Below are 23,001 nucleotides of genomic sequence, written 5' to 3'. Positions count from 1 at the left end.
GCATCCTAGTAAATGCTTCTTCATTGCACCAAACCGGTTTAGTCTTTTACCCCCCACTCCTCCTGTGTCCCTCATTCCATCTGAATGTACATTTAGATAGCAACTGACCCTGGAATCTGGATGAGTATTGTAATGTGCAAACGTGGCATAGGTGATGTCCTTGAATACATGGAAAATAGACTCTTTCCCCTTGCTCTCCAAGCATCCTCATGTTCATTGTTGGTGAAGCCACTTATCTTTCCCCTTCAGTGGTTCCTTTCACCTCCGGCACTAGGGTTGAGCTAGGTTAGTCAACCTCTCATTTCATGAAACAATTAAGACAGCAAATGTCTCATTGGCCACTTTCAGGTGCTCCAAAGCATGGCACAAAAGCATTTCTCTTCTGTGGAATCCAAAGGACTCATAGAAGGAGAAGGACTGTTTTCTTATTGTCCTTTAGGGGTAGTTAGCGATAGTCTCTTCGTGCTTCTGGCTGCTCCCAAACATAGATAACAAGTCCTCTGTGTGTATCAGAGGACTCGAGGTGGGAATGGGGTCTGTGTCTCTTCCTTGCAGGGGCCAACCCACTCATGCGGCAGGTGGAGAAGATGCACGGAAATCTCATTGCTTGCTTTAAAATAAAACAAGTAGAAATCTGGGCCGCTAATGGGTAGCAGGCAGTGGCTGTTTTGCAGGACTCAAATGGGCACACTGACTGCTCTGTTCCTGACACAGCTCTGTTCCTGCTATACATCCTTTCTCAAAGCTTGGTCTTTTTGTTTACTGGCTTGTGCCAAAAGAGAGCTGGGCAGGCTAAATGGCCTAAGGTTCATTTTTTTCTTCTTGCTGTATTACTTGCTGGATGCTAATGGAAAATGTCCATTTTGCAGAAGCGTGCTAGGAAGTAATATTGCTCTTAATGCCTGAACGATGATATCATGGAAGCTTGTTTTCATGTAGGAAGCCGGTAAAGAAATGGCACTGTAAGATAAGCCACCAAAAGAGGTTGCTGTAAGAAGTGAATGTGTAAGTTATGGGAACTTGCTTTGTGTTGGGGTTTCTGTGTTGAAAGTAAATTATGTGGAAATGGGTATGCTTCCAGGCCCATTCAGGAATGTTACTGGATCCTGTGACTGCATTTGCTGGAAAGATTTCCGTGCTGTCACTATTCAAGTATTGATCTGCGGCGTTTGCATCATTGTGCCCAGAAAAGAGCATGAGCTTAGTTGTCACAGCATAAATTACAGTTTAATACCCTATCTGTTTCTTGTGAATCTTACTATTCATTGCAAGGTTGAGATAACAGAAATAGTGAGAGTTTGGGATATAAAATACATCTCCCAACCAATCACTCGAGTAGTAGTATAATTGTTTATGTCTTTGATGTCTGATTGGAGGGTGCTCCACAGGGCAGGTGCCACTACTGAGAAGGCCCTCTGCCTGGTTCCCTGTAACTTCATTTCTTGCAGTGAGGGAACTGCCAGAAGGCCTTCGCAGCTAGATCACAGTGTCCGGGCTGAACGATGGGGATGCTCTTTCAGGTATACAGGGCTTTAAGGCCATTTAGGACTTTAAAGGTCAACGCCAACACTTTGATCTGTACTCAGAAACATACTGGGAGCCAATGTAGATCTTTTAGTGTAGAATCAAGGCCAATTTTCAGATATTTTTCTGGTAGTATATGTCCGAACCTATTCTACCAGTTTCCCATTCGTAAACTTCTTGTTCATTTTTTATCGACATATCAAGAGGAGCTTAAGCATTAAGCACAACATCGCTAGGTGTGTTTGGGTGTTCTCTGTCTGGCTTGATTTCTTACAGGGGTTAAGTTGAAAGGGTGGTGGCAAGAGGAATTAAGATTTGTGAATATTTTAAAGCAAACACTTAAATTTGTAAACAGCTTTCCCGTTAATGGAATAGTTTGATAACTTGCTGCAAAGCTGGAGCTGCATTTGGGATGTAACCAACATTAATCTGATTCAGAGCAAACCCACTGATATGAATGGACATGATAAATTCAGGTTCATTCATTTTAGTGGATTTACTCAATGAGTAGGATTCATGTTGGATGCAATCGGTTGAAGGGAATCTTTGCAAACAGAATGTGGGCTTCAATGTCTTGTTCTGTTACAAAATGGCAAACTTGCTTATTACTGGGAAGGCTTATTGTATAAAATTGGTAAGTAGCACAAAAGCTTTGCAGGAAGAGGCATCTCCTTGTTTTGCGCTGTAAAAACAGGAAGAAGGAAGTCCATTGCAAATCTGGGTTTACTGATTATCCGTTGACATTTCACTACAAAGGATATCCATTAACAGCCATCAGTGTGATACATGCTTATCCAGACTGAACAATAACTGCTGTAGTGTCACTACTACAGAATATTGACCCTGGTTATAGGAAGCAATGTTAACTAACAAACTGTACTCAGCCCTTTCCTGCTCATAGAAACAGGATACTATTAGTGAGAACAATTCACAGAAACTGCACATACAGGAAAACGTGCCAAATCAGGCAGAACTAAGATTAATAAATTATCTTCCCCTGTTTGCAAAATTTAAGCAGATTCCATTCTTTAGGCATGTTGTAATCTTCTAAGTAGAGCAGTGACTTATTTTTTAACAGGGATGGAAGAGATAATGTCTGCAAGTAGAAAGTCTGTTTAGGGATTGAGAATATGACCATATTAAATTGGTTGTTGAATTGCAGGAAGCACCTGGGCACCATTTTAGGAAAGATTTTAAGGGTGTGTGTTCAGAAAGCTACATGAAATACAGGAAAAATTAGCATCAGGAGCTGGTGATTAGTCACAAATGTATGTTGGTAGGTTGTTAGAGCAGAAACTGTGGCAAGGCTTCCTGAGAAATTGCTGCAATAATGTAATGTTGTTTTTGTTTTTTGTACTGTCACATTTGGGTTATGCTAATTATGGTTTGGACAGCATCCAATTTGAAATGCAGTATCTTGTGTGTGTGTTTCAGGGTCCAGTGAGCTTTGTTTGAATATTTGAAAACTTCCCCTTGCATGCACAATTCAAGGTTACGGTCTAATAGCAGTTTTGTTAGACAGGCATGGAACTAGAACCACATTTTGATAAGCTTTTGTTATTTTTGTTTCTGTGTTTCAGCAGAGACTGGTTGTATATATGAGGAGGCTGGATCAACGTTGGGAATTTGGTAGTTAGAACAAACAAAAGTTTGTTAGCAGCCCTGAGGATAGGCATGGAGGTAGGCTTGTTCATCAGGGCTGCTACCAAACTCCTGCTTGACCCCTTGGCTTTTATGCTGTGGGGTCCTGTTACTCATGTTGTTTAATATCTATATGTACCTACTAGGTACGCGGGTGGCACCGTGGTCTAAACCACAGAGCCTGGGACTTGCCAATCAGAAGGTTGGCAGTTCGAATCCCCACGACGGAGTGAGCTCCCGTTACTCGGTCCCTGCTCCTGCCCACCTAGCAGTTTGAAAGCACGTCAACGTGCAAGTAGATAAATAGGTACCACTCTGGTGGGAAGGTAAACAGCATTTCCATGCGCTGCTCTGGTTCCCCAGAAGCGGCTTAGTCATGCTGGCCACATGACCTGGAAGCTGTCTGCGGACAAACGCCGACTCCCTTGGCCAGTAAAGTGAGATGAGTGCCGCAACCCCAGAGTCATCTGCGACTGGACCTAATGGTCAGGGGTCCCTTTACCTTTACCTACTAGGAGTAATCATCCGGGGATTCGGGACACAGCATCATTAGGATGCTGATGAGGCCCAGTATCTCTCAGTTTGAATCTGGTGAGGCTATGCAGGTGCTTAACTTATGCAGTGATGGGCTGGATGAGGGCCAATAACCTGAGGCTCAATCTGACAAGAAGGAGGTGATGGGGTGGCTGTTCTCATGTTCAAGAACTGGGAAGATGTCCTCTTCTTGACTAAGTTGCACTGCTCTGAAAGAGCAGGAGCATATCCTGGATCTAGCTTTGCGTATGGAGGCCCAGGTGGCCTTGGTGATGTGAGTGCCCATGCCCTTGTGACGCGGGTGGTGTTGTGGTCTAAACCACTGACCTTCTTGGGCTTGCCGATTGGAAGGTCGGCGGTTTGAATACCCACAACGAAGTGAGCTCCCGTTGCACTGTCCCAGCTCCTGCCAACCTAGCAGTTTGAAAGCATACCAGTGCAAGTAGATAAATAGGTACTGCTGCGGCGGAAACGTAAACAGCGTTCGCGTGCACTTTGGCTTCCGCCACGGTGTTCCATTGCACCAGAAGTGGTTTAGTTGTGCTGGCCGCACAACCCAGAAAGTTGTCTGTGGACAAACGCCGGCTCCCTTGGCCTGAAAGCAAGATGTGTGCCGCAACCCCATAGTCGTCTTTACTGGACTTAACCGTTCAGGGGTCCTTCACCTTCACCTTTACCAGTTGGCTTTACTAGCTCCATCTGTCTGTGGACTGGGATAGCCAGGCCACAATTATTTGTGTTCTGGTATGCTCCCAGCTTACTCCCATTAAGTCAGCTTTTAAAGACCTCAAGTGTTTAGTGATGGTAAACGTTTGGCTTCTGTCAAGAGGGATTTTTATGTAATTGGGGTTTTTATGCGACCATCTCCTTGTCTAGTTGTGGATTGAGATGAGATTGCGCTTTGGGTCCAGCAGAATGATTTGTTCAGTCGCCTTAAAAAAACCAAAAAGTTGCCCAGAACCTGTTTAAGGAGAGGTCCATCACTGTGTGAAAGTGAGATCCCAAATCCCTGCATTTGCCAACATTTCGCATCTTCTGATTGAGTTATTTTATTTAATAAATTAATAAATAAACAAGGGTACATGTGCCAATGATGAATAACATTTCGGAGAATTTTCTTGTACCCCTGCAGAAATTAATGTAAGTGGTGCTTTATCCCATAATCTGGCCTAATGTGCATCTGTAGTATCCCAATCAAGATCTTGTTAATCCCTGGCATTTCCACATAGGGCTGGGAAAGAGTCGTGACTGAAACAAATGGTAGCTGCTGCCAGTCACTCAACCCTGAGCTAGGCAGACCAATGGTATAAAGCAGCTTATATGTTCCCTTAAGTGTTGCTGATTCATTTTATTCAGTAAGCCACACCTTGTGTGAAGGAGTGCTGCCCTCCGGTGTTCACACGATATTGATGAACTTCAGTGAATAATAAAACAAAAGCATAGTACAGTGGTACCTCTGGTTACAAACTTAATTCGTTCTGGAGGTCCGTTCTTAACCTGAAACTGTTCTTAACATGAAGCACCACTTTAGCTAATGGGGCCTCCCGCTGCTGCTGCTGCGCTGCCAGAGCACAATTTCTGTTCTCATCCTGAAACAAAGTTCTTAACCCGAGGTACTATTTCTGGGTTAGCGGAGTCTGTAACCTGAAGCTCATGTAACCTGAAGCGTATGTAACCCAAGGTACCACTGTACTGCATGAAATCCTACTATTGTGGGGCTTTCTTATCAGCAGAATTTTTCACGGATAGGTAATGAAGTATTTAGATGAAAAGACAACAAATCCTATGAATTTGAAATGCTGCAAGTCTTTCTTTTCTCAGGAGTACAGGCTTGGAGGAAATGGCAAATTCATAAAGAACATGGGTTCTTCTCTGCATTATCTGTTAATTCAAATGGAAAAGGAGCAGAAAAGAAGATGTGGCATTGTTCAGAAATCACTGCATAGTAGGTTTAGATGGGCAACAGAAAGAAGTATAAACAAAGGTTGTGTAAAGTAAACTGCCTAACAAGAGTTTTAAAACATGTGAAAAGGAAAATGGGTCAGCAGTTTAATGTTAAGACTGATCATATGTAACTTCAACAACTTGTGTGTGCTATGAATGGGGTAATGCACAATAATTCATTTTAATTTAAGATTTTTTTAAAAAGCCTCCTTGTCAACAGCACACATGATATGCAGAGTGCATTAAAATGAACCCAACATAAACCAGACTTTTAAGAAACCCCTTTATTCTTCTAAGTGACTGGAGGGTGAACAGCGGTAGTGTTTAGCGAACTTCTTGCTTCTTCTTTCACTAAAGAAAATACTAATTTCTAATTTGTGTTCACTCATACCCATTAAATATTGTTTCATATTTCTCTTGGATCACAGAGTTTGAGACAATACAAAAAAATACTTTATTGTGTGTGCTGATAGGCAAAAGGTTCTCTTGTTTCATGAGACACTGCAAGAAATGATGTATTATAACTCCCACAAGATGGTGCTATTTCCATGTGTAGCACAAAACGGCTATGGACAGTTGATTGCTTTATTCTGTACTACCTTCATATTGAACAGCAAATGGCCTGTGAAATGGTGGGCACTTTTATACATTGTATATTATGATCTTTTTGGAAAGACAGGATGCCTTGAGGCAACACATTACATCTATATTGAAAACTTGGAGGACCTTCATTATACAGTATAAAACTACAATCTCCTGCAGTTTATACATGGTGGATTTTCACTTTTCTTTTTGCTATCAGGAACCCATTTTCTTTTCTTTTTCTTTTTCTGTGTTGGTGTTCTGCCTGCAAAATGCGGCCAATAATGCTTTGAGAAATGTGGGGTGCATTGTAAGTACACATATAGGTAAGGATCACAAACAACTGGTTTAAGTAATTGTATTCAGGAGGCTGTATCAGTTTTATTAGTATGTATTTCCGATAATTTTCTGGCTGGCCTTCCCTTTGCTGTAAATCACTGTTGATTTCTCTGTTTTATATTTCCCCCTTAGTTTCCATAATTGGTTATTCCTCTATAGATAAGTATCTACAATATTATTATTATTATTATTTTCAATTTATTACCCACCCTTCACCATGAGGTTCCAGGGCTGGTTTCTACAAATTAAAATTCAGTATTAGGAACAGTTAATGAATTACACACATAGGAATAGAGTGGGCCCTGAAAATGATAGCTAGATATAGATAGATAGATAGATAGATAGATGTGTACACCACCCATCTGACTGGTTTGCCCCAGCCACTCTGGGCAGTTTCCAATAAATAAGAAACACAGTAAGACACCAGACATAAAAAACTTCCCGAAACAAGGCTGCCTTCAGATGTCTTCTAAAAGTCAGATAGTTGTTTATCTCCTTACATCTGATGGGAGTGTGTTCCACAGGGTTGGCATGACTACAGAGAAGGCCTTATGTGTCAAAGGCCAGGGGTGTATCATTTATTTAAAATATTTTCTTGATTTACAAAAGTGTGTGCAATGTCTCTCTCTCGTATTCCCCCCCCCCATGTAACATTTTTTACAAATCAGTTTCATTTGTTGAGACATTAGGAAGAAAAGAGGGAAAGGGGTGGAGGGGGGGAAAGCTGCTCTGAGCCCGGCTTCGGTTGGGGAGGACGGGATATAAATAAAATTTATTATTATTATTATTATTATTATTATTATTATTATTATTATTAATTTTATTTTATTATAAAGATGGGTGGGGATGAGGTCGGGTGGCGATGTTTCTATTTTACTTATTATATGTAGGGTTTGGTGTCAGCGTTGCTTGTGCAGGTTCTTCGTTGTTCACTTGTGTTCCTTTGGTGGTGAGAGAGGTTGGGGTGGGCCTATGGTGTGGTTATTCATTCATTTGTGGTTGACTGTGGTGGTCTTCGTTTTCATCTTTAGTATATGGCAGAAACTATGTAATGTAAGCCAGACACACCTCTGTGGGGAAGGAATTCCCCACAGAAGGATGCCTTCTCCTGGGCCCCCACCACCCTGAACCTCTGAGCGCAGTGGAACTACCAAGAGAAACCATTCTGTGGATCTTAATACTGGAGAGGGTCTGTAGGGAAGGAGGCAATCTTTCAGATATTTGGGGACAAAGTCATTTCTGGATGCATAATGTTATGGCAAACCATGGTTTAGCTTGATGTGAGTGAATCTAGTCTCCTCTCCAGAATCCCTCTATTTTCCTGTATGGCTCTCAGTTTTCACTAACCATCACTTCCTGCACCAGCAAATTTTGTTTAACATTAACCACTGTTAGTTTAAAACGAACCATATACCTGTACCACATTTTGAAGCTGGCTCCTCTTAACCAGAGATCGCCAACCTGGCACACTCTAGATGTGTTGAACTACAACTCCCATCAGCCCTAGCTGGCCTGGCAATGGTAAGGGATGATGGAAGTTGTGGTCCTAAACATCTGGAGGGCAATACAGTAGCTTGCATTTCATTAAACATTAACTGTGGATAGTGGTGTTATATTGTTCAGTCACTGGGTGGCAGTGGGCTTGATTGTATTTGGGTAGAGTTGTGAGTTTCCTGTATCTTTTCCTGTTCTATTTCAGAGAAGACAAGGAATGTTTACCCCCCTACTTCTCTGACTGGTGCATCCTCTAAACCTCCCATGACAGCAGCTGTAATTGTTTGGCATTGTTTTGCCTCTTACTGTGTTTTGGCTTCCAGTGGCCTGACTTAAATTTCCCGTGTCTGCCAATCTCTGTTTGTTCTCATTTCCCATGCTCCTCGGCCACACTTCCATTCCTCTTTTGTTCTTCCACCAATGCCCTTCCTGCATATGTTCTGCTTCCCTCTGCCAACAGACACATTGGCTTGTGAGTGAGAGTGTTTTTTACAGTCTCACTTGGTTGATTTCCCTGCTCTGCTCAGCAGCAGAGTCAATGCCATTTATATGCGTGTGTATATGCATTTACCCAGAGACATTTAGAAACTGATGCGAACAGCAAACGCCAGGCAAGACTCACTGAGTCATTGTTGTTGGTGCAAAGGGGAAAATGTGTCTGGTATCTTGAGAGGAAGGGACGTGGGTGGCATTGTGTAAACCACAGAGCCTAGGACTTGCTGATCAGAAGGTTGGCGGTTCGAATCTCCGCAATGGGGTGAGCTCCTGTTGCTCAGTCCCTGCTCTTGCCCACCTAGCAGTTTGGAAGCATGTCAAAGTGCAAGTAGATAGGTACTGCTCCAGCGGGAAGGTAAACGGCATTTCCGTGCGCTGCTCTGGTTCACCAGAAGCAGCTTAGTCATGCTGGCCACATGACCCAGAAGCTATCTGTGGACAAACGCTGGCTTCCTTGGCCTATAGAGCGATATGAGCCCCACAACCCCAGAGTTGTCCGCGACTGGACTTAACGGTCATGGGTACCTTTACCTTTATTTTGACAGGAAGGTCTATTGAGATATCCTGGATTAGGGGGCAACGGAGACTCTCCTACCCCACCAAACTCAGTCTTCAGCAGGCCACCTCCCACCTGACTAACCTTACTGTCCACCTCCTTAGTCTCAGTGTTGCTTTTCTAGAGCTCAGCATCGAACGTGGTGCTTACCAACCCCAAGGTTGCAGGTTTGATCCCTGAATGGGACAGCTGCATATTCCTGCATTTCAGGGGGTTGGACCAGATGATCCTCAGGGTCTTTTCCAACTCTAAAATTCTATCGGTCTATGAGCAGGGTGGAGGATGTGAACAAAGCAAGAATTAGTTTGCTCTGCTATTTCATGCCTTCCGTTCTACTAGTCTCCATGGGCACTGGCTGACTCCCATCTGGGGCTTTATACGTACATAACTGGAGTAAAAGCTCATCCCAAAATCTGCTCTGGACCCCCAAAATCTTCACTGGAAGATCCCTCAAATTGCCAGAGCAGATTCTGAGGGTATGCCAGGGAGCCATGAGGGTATGCCAGGGAGCCATGGGGACTGCTTCCACTCTGGAAGCAGAAGCCATGTTCACTCTAGCTCAGACAGCTTTGGTTACAGCCTAATGGAATCACTGTGGTTAATGCTCCATTTTGATGCAATTAAAAATATACATATAAATTCCATAAGCCATGTGTACCTTTTAATGGGTAGAAAAGAGAGTGTTGTAAAATAAGAACATCTAAGAAAGTGATGCTGAATCTGATATCTGGGTTTTGAGCATGTCTGTGCTAAAAATTGGTGTTGCCCTATATTATTTATGTTATTTTACTTCTGTTTGTCTAGGCAGGCTTTCCTGGAAGGAGTGAGGCAGTACAATGGAGCCAATTTTTGAACTTTTAGACACTGAGCAGTTCGCATTCATTCTCCGCTAGGGGGCTGATTGTGCAAGCTGATTTTGAACTGTATTTGCCTAGTGGCATGCAAAGTGATGAAATATGATCTAGCATAGTTGAAGGCCATACATTTTATATAGCAGCAATTCATCTATTTTAATAAATGGCTATTTAGGAGATGTTTGTTGTTTGGCATGCTAAGAGAAGAGCACTAAGGTATGAATAATAGAGCTGAGATTTGATTGGCTGAATACCTGACTTAATGAAATTAAGTCTTAGTTTATTCTTCAAGCCTTGGTTTATGTGTTTCACTTCCCAAAGGCAATTTTGACGGTATTGATAACTGAATTAAGTGGCAAATTTATTAATTCATGTGTAATCTTGGATTATTATTTTTAAAAACAAATTTGGAAAAGTTACTGTTATTAGTAAAATTCTAAAAGCCTGCTAATTGCTAACTCAAATTTAATTATTTATATATACTTGACAGGTCTGTATATGATGATCAACCAAATGCACACCAAAAGTTTATGGAAAAGCTAGATGGATGTATACGTAACCATGACAAGGAGATTGAAAAGATGTGCAATTTTCACCACCAAGGCTTTGTAGATGCTATTACAGAACTTCTTAAAGTAAGGGCTGATGCAGAAAAACTCAAGGTAAGGTGTTAGTTATGATTACAATTACTGCAAAGTAGTGAAAAAAATATTCTTCATAATCACACATTCCTTTTTCGAATATACTGATACATTTCTGTGCCTGGAACATTTTAATTGGTGTAAATATCACAGTGGTGAAGACAGAATAATGTAGTTCCATAGCAAGATTGTGGATGTAAATATTTTAGGAAGTTTAATCTATTTTTTTAACAAGTACCCAAAATTTAGCAGGCTTTCTCCTTTCTCAAGCAAATGCTTCTCTGCTCTCTCAAAGGGCAGTTGGAATTGTTGGGATTCTTTAGAAAGATGTTGTGAGATTTCCTCCGAAGTAAATGGTTTAACTAGTCCCTTTAGCTCTCTTTACACATTTGCAAGAAAAATATGCACACCAGACAGAATGAGCATAGTTCACCAGAGGTTATGATTAGAACAGCATTATATAAAGGATATTCAGATAACAAGAGACCAAATACAACATCAATGAGGTCATTGAGCATCTTTGTTCAGAAATTAATGAGTTTTTTAATAAACTAGAATGTGCTCCCTTATTATGATGACCTAATGAGTCACTTAATATGTGGGAAAGTCTGAGGTCGAACACTGCCTGCACCTGCAGCATTAAAATGTTGCTGTGGCTTGGAGATTTCCACGTTTGATGTTAATCAACCACCCAGTGTTTGCATTCAGCAAAGTATGAATGTTTAATTACCGTAAAATGCAATCACCATTTCTTGCAGACAATGAATGGAACATAGAGCTCATTGAGGTTATCAAAAAGGGACCAGTGGTCAATTGGGTCAATGATTTGAATTGTTTGACAGACCTACAGAAACAAAAAAAGTTCAAAAATCCCAAGTAAATTTGAGAAGTTTGCCACAGAATCTGTTAGAAAGAACTGTCATAACTAATTGAAGTTAACAAAAACCCTTGGTGATCAAAAGTTCAAGTTCAAGCTGTAGAGTTAATTTGGATTTACATTTCTTTGTTCTAAGTTTCTCATGAAGCATGATCTGATTACAAGGGTGAGCGGCTGCATCAGGGCAATATGTGCATATTTGTCTAACAAAGGTGAAATTATTTTTAAGGTCCAAGTTACTGATACCAACCGAAGGCTTCAAGATGCTGGGAGAGAGGTGAGAAAATGGCGCTTCCTATGTGCTTAATGGATACTTGCAGGAAACACCGTAGGTGCGCAATTTAACTGTGGTATGTTTGGAAATATCCAAGGTGATTGCTGAGACGGAAGAAATCATCCACTGTAGACTCCAGCAGAGGAATATTACAACAGTGGTTGAGAAGCTGCAGTTGTGTCTTCCGGGTGAGTTACAAATCATGTGCAGTACTTAAGCAGCACTTGGCAAAATTAGAAGGATGTGCATTTCAGTACGGTTAGTTTAAAATTACCTCCATGTGTTCTCGTTTATTTATTTTTAAAAAGGAATTATCGTCATTGTGGTCCTCGGCGGAACATTTCAGCTGAGATGTAGCTCACTTAGCTCTGCTCCCGTTTGATATCCAGGCTATTGGTGAAAGATTATGGATGAAGCTAATGATAATGGCTTAATGCATATATAATGTTGTCATGCTGTTGCAATGTCATTTGACCTCTATTTACACAGGCATTCCCTTGACCTCTTGACCCAAGTCTCCTGTTTTTAATTGCTGTGTTTTAATGGGACTGCTTTATTGCATGTTTTAATGATGGATGTTTGTTTTCATGTTTTCAGGATTTTTCACATTTGCGTGCTTCTTTTATATTTTGTAAGCTGCTTAGAGGTTTATTTTTGGCATTAAGTGGTATATAAATAAAAATAGCTGAAATCTGAAGCTATTTTAAATTGTTTATTAGGAGGCTTTAATGCCTCCTCTTGCAACAGCTTTGAGGCCATGAACAAAGTAAAAAATATATATAGTTCATGAATTAAAATACAGTGCCATCATACAATTGCAGATGAAAATGGGTGGGATATTGGAAATAAGTACCAGCAAAGGCTTTAGGGCAAGCTAAAATAAATACCACCTCCCTTGTCCTGAATCACTGTTTGTGGATATTTTAGCTGCCGAACCCTTGCACGTTGCTGTGCTGAATATGTCAGTGTTGTCCCACGTAGTGCGTTGCTTATTAAGAGCTGTTCTGGTAGAAGGCAATGACCTTCTTTTGTCGTGTGTGTGCCCTGTAACTTGCAAGGATTACAGTAGGTGGTACTGTTGGCATACAGTGTGCTGCTCCCCGTAGCTTGTGATGGATCCTAGAGTACTTCCAATGGCTTAACTTAAAAAAGAAGGTTAAGCTTGTGTTGATGTTGGTTTGAACTTACTGTTTGATTTAACTTTTCTGATTGTTCATGGACTCCCCCTCCCCCCTTCACCATTCATTCCATTGCCTTACATCCCTCCCCCCACCCCCACCCCATATTATTTCATCCTCTCATTGTAAAACATCCATGAGACAAGTGTGCATTTGCATATAGAACTGGAGGACATATATGTATTTTGGAACCTTTGCACTTTTTTGTAGTAGGATTTATGTATTTTAATATCTTCGTTTTACACAGTACTGGAGATGTACAGCAAACTAAAAGAGCAGATGAATGTGAAAAGGTGAGTACAATTCTTTTAAGCCGAAGTATTGCTTTTTTTATTATTATTAATGAATGGGTTCATCCACTTGTCTTCTGCAATTACCGATGGGATGGTAAAGACTACTCTGGTCAAGACATATAATGAATCGTGGTCTGCTCTTTGTACTCTTTTCATGTCTTTGTTTCATGCCTGTCATTACAAATGAACAGATGTTATGAGAAAAATTAACCTTTTTGAAGGGTTTAATGAGAAAAGAAGCCCTGTCTTGTGCAATACGAAACGAAAACATTTTAAGTTCTGTTTGTCACAGTATTTATCACTTTATTTGCTTTAGTGTTTTAGAAAAGTCTACAAATAACTGATACAGTGTAGGAACGGCAAAGAAGCTTTCCTTGCTCATAATTTGCTTTTGGCTGCAGTCCTTTGAACATTTTACACAGGTGTAAATCCTATTGAATGCAGTGGGAGTGGCTTCTGAATCAGCATGCTTAGGGTTGCACTTTTTCTTTGAAAGCACATTCCAAAGCAGTATTATAACTGTAAAAAAGAAAGAAAAAGTTATTAATCCTTTCTACTATTTATACATTAAAAGTGTTTGTTGTTACCCTGTTTAGTATTAATGCAATTGCTGTAATTATAACTCCTGTGGAGCTGTGCAATAAAGCACATTGTTACATCTGTCAATTTGGGGTATATATACATAGATGTTTGTGTATTTGCATGAAGAATCTGAATGAATTCTGGTGAGGGACTTCCGGGTTGGTGCCTCCGGTAATGGCGGAATTCCTCTGATCGGGAGGAATTTGCCCCATGGGAATCTGGGTCTGGCTGCCACGGAGAAGGTGGAGACCCATAAAAAATCACAGGCAGGAGAAGCCTGTGAGCGTGGGATGCGACGGGCACCTTTTGCGCCTCCCCTACTCGCGGGGAAACCCGGTTTCGGGGGTCCGGAGCGACGTGGGGTGAGTGGCGCGGTGCTTCGAATCGTCTGCTTCTTCCACGGAGCGAAGCCGCATAGCTGTTGCCGGAGAGCGCTGACTTTTTCCTGTGGACAATTTGATCTTAAAGTAATTACCCATGAGTAGAGCTGAAGCGGGAGAATTGGATTTTTAAAAAGTTTGATTTGGCATCGTAACGGTGAGGTTCAATACAGGAAGTCCGCCTTCCCCTTTTGTAAATAGACTGAAGCAATGAGGCTGCAATCTGAAGTCTTGGAATGCCTACTGTAAAGGACTAAATTTCCACTGGTAAAGAACATTAAACCCCCCTTGGAGGCAGGAGAAGAGGGGGGAAATTGTGGATTGAGTATGCCTGCAGGAGAGAGCGAAGAGAGCTAAAATACTGCCGCTCTGACTCTGGAAACGGGCTGCTAGCAGGACTGACGTCTTTTGGAATGCTTATTGACAGTGTTTAGAACGTTCATTGACAGCTAGCTAAATAAGAGAAATACATTGTTTCTATTGTCTCCGGCTGCTTTTAAAAAGGAGTAAAAGTAACTGAAAATTGAAACTAACTTTGGATTGTTGGAAACTGTGTTTAAAAGAGGACATTACGGATTAATATAAATAGAAACTGTTTCCCCCTAGTGGAAGCCTTTGAAACTGGTTGCTTTACAAGAGCTGGGCTAGGGGAATTTCCAGCTGCAAGATAAAGAACTGTGAGACTCTGGGACTGACCTTGAATTTTTTAAGTGTTATGGCAACTGGAAAGGAAAAAACAGACCAGTCAATTGCTGAAAAAACATTAAGGTCTGGGAGGACTTGGAAGCAATCCAGGAGAGGCTCAACATCAGGCCCCTCTGCCTCTTCTGCTGCTGCTTTTGCATCAGTACACTCAAAATCAAGAGGAATGTCGACAGAAGAAGCCTTAGCGGCTGCATTAATTAAGATAAATGATTCACTGGAACAGCTTAACAAGAAAACAGACGCGATAAATGTGAAAGTGGATGCTGCAACTACTAAAATTGACTTAAATACAGAAAGTATAAATAATTTGGGACAAAAGGTGAATACCAATACAGAAACTATCCAGAAATTGATACAGGAATCTACTTTGATATGGCAGACTGCGGAGGAAGCCAGGGAGAAAGCCGTTGCTGCTGAATGTAAAGTAACACAACTTGAGAGAGAGAGAGTCCCAGCCCTACAGAGGCAACTTGATGAACATAAGTTGATGCCTGTTATGATTGAACTTAAAGAAAAACAGACGATTTTGAGGATCAGAGCCCTACCTGAATTGGAGAAGGAAAGCTTGACAGATTTTCTCATACAGGAATCTGCTGACTTTTGGGACTTGGACTTTGGGCCAAGAAGAGTTTAGAATTGTGAAGGCCTTCAGACTTGGAAGAGGAGGGAAAAAAGAGAAGAATAGATTAAGAGACTGCTTGATCACCCTTCGAATTAAAGAAGAGAGAGATAGAATCTTGGGTTGGCATTACCAGAAGAACCTAGAAGTACAACAGTCAAGAGTGGACATTTTTAAAGACGTCCCGAAATATCTTTTGGATTTTAGGGCTAACTACGGAGATATTGTTGCCCTGCTGAGAAGGAACAAAATCATCTTTAGGTGGGAGTTTCCCCAAATTCTATCCTTCAGTTTCAAAGGAAGGAAAATAAAAATAAGATCAGTAGAAGATAAAGTAAAGTTTTTGTATAAATATGAAGAAGATCTGCAGAAGGGACTCGGAAAAGAGCCAAGAGCATCGGATAGAAGATCACCAGGATGAAGTTGATGGACTATACGGACTATATGGAACTGGAGGAAATGACTGGCAGAATCCGAGACCAGGGAGAAGAGTCGGCGGAAGAAGACTGGAAAAAGTTTAAAGATTATTTATGGAAATACTGTAAATTTAATGAATGTTAGAAAAATGTTGGAATGAAGTTATATGGCTTTAGTAGAAATGTTATAAGGATTTAAGTATAAATAGATTAATAGAGTATTAAAGATGAATGTTAGAAAAATGTTGGAATGAAGTTATACGGCTTTAGTAGAAATGTTATAAGGAATGAAGTATAAACAGATTAATAGAGTATTAAAGGGAAAATAAGGTTAGAATGTGCTAAGATAATTACAGGATAGAAAACAGAGGAAGATGGAAAGGAATTGCTGAAACAATTAACAGAAGTGGAATACAAAAAGGGAGGTGTGAGGAGGTCGTGGAAATAAGATATTGAAATTATTTGATGTGCTTTAAATTGTTTTTGTTTTGTGTTGTTAGTTTAATGTGTTAGTGTTATGTAGTGTTTGTGTATTGTATTGTATTGTTCTTGTTTTTTTGTAGTGTTTAAATTGTTGGAAAAGTAATAAATATTATTTTTAAAAAATGAATGAATTCTGGTGAGAGGTAGTTATAGGTATAAAGGCAACTTATAAAAATGCTAATTTGGCAGCTTTGTAATATTTAGTCCCTGCAAGTCTCTCTCTTGTCTCTTTTTGTCTCTGACACTCTTACAATTGTGACTATTTATTTAAAACTTTTCAGGCTTCTGGGTCGGCGCCATCGCTGAATGGCGGACTCCCTCCGAGCTCCGGAGGGAGTTGGCTGGGTAGGGGTCGGGTCCTGCCGTGCCGGCGACACGGGGACCCTCAAAAACCATGGGCGGAGATGCCCATGGACTTGGTGACTCGGCGGGCACCGTTTGCGCCCCCCCAACCCGCGAAGGAGCCTTTTTAAAGGCTGCGGAGCGGGTGACGGGGGGTGTGTGTGGTGCTGTGAGTCCAATGCTTCCCCTGCCCAGCGAAGCCGCATGCCATTCGGCGGAGAGCAACGACTTCTTCTTTGAAAATTTCGGATTTGGACTAAAAGGAATAACCCGTGAGTAAATTGATTGGACTTAAAAGGGAAATTTGATCTTTGAATTTGGAGCGAGCGGGGGGAGTGCAAAAAGGAAGTCCGCCCCCCCCCCTGTTGTAGATGGTTCAACGCAAGGATTTGACAACTAAGATCGAGAGATGAACTTGTTTACCTGAGAAAAATTTTTAACTTCATGAAGGGAAATTACAATAATTGTGCTGGAGGAGAAGACTGATTTGTGGGAACTAAAATGCAACCCCCCCGGGAACCGGGAACGATCCGCTATGAGAGACTGGTGAAGAGACACAGAAACTTTGACAGCTGTCAAAGTAGCTGTCAAAGCAGGAAAATAAAAGAGAACTTTGTTACGATGGCTTTGCTGGTTAGATTTGTTACAATTTGGACATAAATTATTGGAAATAAAGGCAACAAGTTATTTGACTTTTGGGTCTGATTTTGAAAGAAATTAAGTTACCATATTCCCTCTAGAGGGAGGCTGGGACATTGCAACAGTAGCAGCAAGTGGAAAAATACTATGAATTTGAGCAGGATCTGTTATCTCTTGGGAAAGCTGCAAAAACGAAGCATTATTTTGTCTACAGAGGTTTCTATACTAAAGGAGACAATGGATTTATCTATTGATGAAAGGAAGGGACTTGACGCAAGTTATGTTCCTGAATAACAAAAGCCTCTGTGGAGAACAAGAAGTTTCTGAATTAGAAGGTTTCTGCAGCAGAACAGGAAAAAGCAACCTGAGGAATAAGAGCTGGACCAAATTTGAAGCCGGAGTATTTGGAACATCCAGACTTTAAAAGGACCAAGAAATAGAATTTAAGTTAGACTCTTAAACATAGAGGTCTGGATGGAAGAACAATGACTTTTTCTGAGAGTTTTTTCGAGATTGGACTTTCTGAAATTAAAAGCTATCAAAAGACGCCAAAGTGGAGTTGAGATATAGACGTGGATACACCAGGCTGGCAGTAGACAATGGATGAACTTTGGGGATTGGAACCGGGGAATGGGGGGGGGGGGGGAGATTTGGAATCCAAAGGCTGTAAAATTATATATTATTTCTTTCTTTTCTTTTTTCATGTTTGTTGTTTGAAAATAGGGGAATTCGTGGAAGGGAAATGGGGTCGATCTTAGGGAATTATATAAAATATAAGGAGAAATGGTTCATTAAGATAAATAAGATAAATTAATTTGGAATAAATGGGTTATTTAAAATTACAAATAAGGTTTTAAAATTTGGGGTAAGAATCTGTGGAATCAATTTAAGGGAAATGGAATACAAGAGGGGGAGGGGGGGGGAAGTCCGGGAAAGATGCCACTGAAACCAAGTGTAAATCATATTTGTTTTTTCTTTCTTTCTTGCTATCTTTCCTTTTTATTCTGGAAAATTTTTAATAAATATTATTAAAAAAAAAAAAAACTTTTCAACCCCTCTCTTCAGCAAAATAAGGGAGGGCATAGCAGGTTACAGATTCTAAGCCTGAAGGCAAGGACTATGACATGGTACAAAGGGAAAGGGGTTTGACATGGACATTCTTCTAGATCTGTCAGCAGCTTTCGACATGGTCGATCACGAACTTCTGGACCACCGCCTTGCCGACGTGGGGATCCAGGGCACAGTCCTTCAATGGCTGCGCTCGTTTCTCTCTGGTCGGGGACAGAGGGTGGCGCTTGGGGGGGAATTGTCATCGCGCCACTCCTTGGTGTGTGGAGTACCTCAGTGTGCGATACTCTCCCCGATGCTTTTCAACATCTTTATGCGCCCCCTCGCCCAGCTTGTCCAGAGCTTTGGGCTGGGTTGCCATCAGTATGCCGATGACACCCAACTCTATCTGTTGATGGATGGCCATCTTGACTCGGCCCCAGACACACTGACCAGATGTTTGGAAGCTGTGGCTGGATGGTTACGTGGGAGCCAGTTGAAGCTAAATCCTTCGAAGACATCATCTGGGACGGGATGATATGGGATTGGGCGGGGCAACTCCCATCTCTTGCGGGGGCGCAATTAGTGCCAGCACCGTCCGTTAAGAGTTTGGGTGTAATCTTCGACACCTCCCTTTCCATGGAGGTGCAGATTGCAGCTATAACAAAGGCGGCATTTTTCCATCTCCGCCAAGCTAAGCAGTTGGCTCCTTACCTCTCTCGCCCTGACCTAGCCACTGTGATCCACGCGACGGTCACCTCCAGACTGGATTATTGTAACTCGCTCTACGTGGGGCTGCCCTTGAGACTGACCCAGAAACTCCAGCGGGTGCAGAATGCTGCAGCGAGACTCCCTACGGGGTCTTCGCTGCGAGATCACATTCACCTGGTGCTATACCAGCTGCACTGGCTCCCGGTGGAGTACAGGATCAGGTTTAAGGTGCTGGTTTTAACCTTTAAAGCCCTATACGGCCTAGGACCCTCGTACCTATGGGATCGCCTCTCCTGGTATGCCCCACAGAGAAATTTACGGTCTTCAAATAAAAACATCTTGAAGGTCCCAGGCCACAGAGAAGTTAGGCTGGCCTCAACTAGAGCCAGGGCTTTTTCAGCTGTGGCTCCAACCTGGTGGAACACTCTGTCACAAGAGACTAGGGCCCTGCAGGACTTGACATCTTTCCGCAGGGCCTGCAAGACAGAGCTGTTCCGCCAGGCCTTTGGCCAGGGCACAGCCTGACTCCCTCCCTCGGCAATTTTTGCGGAGCTCTGGCCCAATGGTGGCCAGTGGCTTGAATTTAATTAATTTTATAATGAATGATTTTAGAGTGTTGTTTGTTATTGTTGTTAGCCGCCCTGAGCCCGGCTTCGGCTGGGGAGGGCGGGATATAAATAAAATTTATTATTATTATTATTTAAAAAAGAAAATGCTGGTGCTATTTTTTTAGTTAGAGTTCCTGTAATGACTAGCTCCTAGAAAAATTTCAGTGAGAGGAGGAGCAAAAAATTGCTGGTCCTTCTGAAGAGTTGATGGAGAGGTCCTGCAAACCCAGCTCTCTCCCTGTCCCACAGCCCGATTGGATAGCGACTGTAGATGACAGCAGGAGGAGGAGCCTGATCATCATTGCATACGATGGTCACTTCTGCTGATCATGCACTTTTCTTCTATGCCACTGATTAAAAGTTAAGCAATGAAGAGCCAGGGAAAGCATCTCAGCTTGTTAGGCTGCATCTATGCATTATGCATAACCGCAATTCAGCACTCTAGCCAGGAGATTGCACTTCATTTTTTTGCACAACTGAAAAAGTTTCACAGATGAAACAACGTACAGTTCTGAGCATGAGTGGGTGGAGCTAGGGGCGGAGTCGGGTGATGTGGCCGGCTGCAAAACGGTGGGGCAAACACAACTCAGACTCAAAACGTGCCAAAAGAGGAGTGAAGTCTGCAAGCAGACAGCTAGCTCCAGATTGCCAAAGTAGCGAGGCCAGCTGCACGCATCACATGGCAATACATGAAATACACGTATATTCACTGCATTGCATTTACATTTTTTTGGAGAATTTATTGAAGCAAAACAGAGGGATTAGCCCAATCTTTGCCAGCCTGGTGCCATCAAGATGTTTTGGATTGCAACTCCCATCAGCCCCATTCAGCACAGCTGATAGCAGTTGTAGTCAAAAACATCTGGAGAGTGCCAGGTTGGCAAAGCCTGCAATAGCCTAAATAACCATTTATGGCCATGATTCTTAGTAGATACAGTGGTACCTCGGGTTACATGCGCTTCAGGTTACAGACTCCGCTAACCCAGAAATATTACCTCGGCTTAAGAACTTTGCTTCAGGATGAGAACAGAAATTGTGCTCCGGTGGTGCAGCGGCAGCAGGAGGCCCCATTAGCTAAAGTGGTGCTTCAGGTTAAGAACAGTTTCAGGTTAAGAATGGACCTCCGGAACGAATTAAGTATGTAACCAGAGGTATCACTGTATTATAGCGAAGGATGAACAGCAGCTAAAGGGCATATGGTGTAGAACTCTCCACAAAGGTGGCCAATCGTGTACTAGGGCAGCTTCTCATCTCCCTCTGCCTCCCCATTTGCTCCTTTTGAGACCCTGATCTTATTTGCACGAAACTCCTAACAGTTTTGTTAGGATTATGCTCAGATGGTAAACAACAACTCCTCCCCCCTTCTTTTCTCCAGATATTATTCTGCTTTAAAGACTATGGAACAGCTAGAAAACATCTACTTTCCTAGAGTTAGTCAGTATCGGTTTTGTCAGATAATGATTGAAAACCTTCCAAAACTTCGTGAGGAAATTAAAGAGATTTCCATGTCGGATCTGAAGGACTTCCTAGAGAGTATTCGGAAGCATTCGGATAAAATTGGTGAAACCGCGATGAAACAGGTATGTTTATGAAATCTAAGCATATTCAAGCTTGACTAAACCAATCGTAATTTAGCCTCAGTTCATCTGCTTACAAGGCCTTACATGACAAGTGGTGCTACACAAACACCTTCCTTCCCTCTGCACCCCCATGGGGCCCGACTTGTGCAAACTTTCCCTCACATTTTCAAAATTTAAGAATTGCATGAATCCAACCTGTGTCAGTCTACTCCACTGGAAAATATTTCGGTCTTGTGTGATTTTGTGGGATCCACCTGAAGAGATAAGCCACATCCCTCCTTCTGCTCCCTTGGCCATTACTTGTCTTTGCTTTCGTAGGACCACAAACGAATTGCGTGTGATCTTTTTGTGTGTGTGTTCAATGGCGTGTTTTGCTATTACAGGCACAGCAGCAGAAAACCTTTAATACTGGTCTCCAGAAGCAAAACAATTTCCGTTATGGGAAGAGTCCATATATAAATAATGATGGCATTCCAGAGCCAAGGAATAAAATTGTTTCAAAACAAAACATTGAAGAGGAAGAGGAGGAACATGAAGATGAGGTATTTCGATCTCAAATAATTTCCTTTCATTTTACTTGTTCTTATTGTTCAGCCTTTAGGAAACAATCCTGAAATGGGTGGAAGTGAATCTTAGAGTCTCTCAGGGGGCTTGTGGTAACCCATTAGACCATCTACCGTATTTTTCGCCCTATAGGATGCACTTTTCCCCCTCCAAAAATGAAGGGGAAATGTGTGTGCGTCCTATGGGGCGAATGCAGGCTTTCGCTGAAGCCTGGAGAGCGAGAGGCGTCAGTGCGCACCGACCCCTCTCCTCTCCAGGCTTCAGGAAGATATCCGCAAGCCTTGGGAGCCCAGCCGGAGGGCCCGCCGGGCTTGCAAGGCTTGCGGGCAGCAGCCTGCAGCCCGGAGCGCGCCCCGTGCTTCGCGCAGATGTCTGCAAGCCTTGCGAGCCCGGCGGGAGTTCCTGCGGGCTCGCAAGGCTTGCGGGCAGCAGCCTGCAGCCCGAAGCACGGGGTGCGCCCCAGAGCACGGCCCGTGCTTCGCGCAGATGTCCGCAAGCCTTGTGAGCCCGGTGGGAGTTCCTGCCGGGCTCCCCAGGCTTGCGGATAGCAGCGTGTTCTGGGGGCTGGGGTCGGGGGAAGCTCCGGTTTTCCCCGCCCCAGCCCCACGGCTGGGGGGGGGGAATATTTATTTATTCATTTATTTCCCCTCAAAAAACCGAGGTGCGCCCTATGGGCCAGTGTGCCCTATAGGGCGAAAAATATAGGGCGAAAAATACGGTAGCTTTCTTTTCATTTTTAACAGCAATTTTCCACATGAAAAAGCCCTCAGTTTTAAAAAATCAATTTGCCACATCAAATGGGGTGCGGGGAGAAAGCTGCTGGTTGAGGAAAGTGGTTTTTGGATTATCATTTTTTACAATACTTGTACAAAGTACTGGCACATCTTTTTTGCTGCCCTGGCAGCCATTTTGTGCTGACAGCCATGACACTTTTATCAATATATGAGTCCCAGCACTACATTATTATTTTTTACTAAATAAATAACAGATTATAACCATTATTTTTATCCCATGAGGAAAGAGTGGAGAAATAAGGGCTCACTGAATATTATTCAGGCAATTTTGATTTGACTTCAATATTTGTAGAAGGGAATCATAC

At 42.3% G+C, this 23,001-nt stretch overlaps 1 protein-coding gene across 14 annotated transcripts in view; it reads left to right on the top strand.

Moving 5' to 3' along the window:
* The window catches only part of EXOC6 (exocyst complex component 6), a gene marked incomplete at its 3' end in the record, with an annotated part of 102,507 nt that overhangs the window by 14,373 nt on the left and 65,133 nt on the right, over window positions 1–23,001 (top strand). For all 14 annotated transcript variants that reach the window (XM_079978603.1, XM_079978606.1, XM_079978600.1 and 11 more), the window contains exons 2-7: window positions 10,454–10,625; window positions 11,711–11,758; window positions 11,853–11,943; window positions 13,181–13,226; window positions 21,134–21,338; window positions 21,722–21,880. In XM_079978603.1, coding sequence (XP_079834729.1) covers window positions 10,454–10,625; window positions 11,711–11,758; window positions 11,853–11,943; window positions 13,181–13,226; window positions 21,134–21,338; window positions 21,722–21,880 — 721 coding nt within the window. The remainder of the gene's footprint in view (window positions 1–10,453; window positions 10,626–11,710; window positions 11,759–11,852; window positions 11,944–13,180; window positions 13,227–21,133; window positions 21,339–21,721; window positions 21,881–23,001) is intronic.

The sequence above is a fragment of the Podarcis cretensis genome (assembly GCF_951804945.1).
Source record: "Podarcis cretensis genome assembly, chromosome: 5".
Taxonomy (NCBI): domain Eukaryota; kingdom Metazoa; phylum Chordata; class Lepidosauria; order Squamata; family Lacertidae; genus Podarcis; species Podarcis cretensis.
Note: the sequence above shows the minus strand (reverse complement) of the source record. Positions and strands in the feature narration are given on the sequence as shown.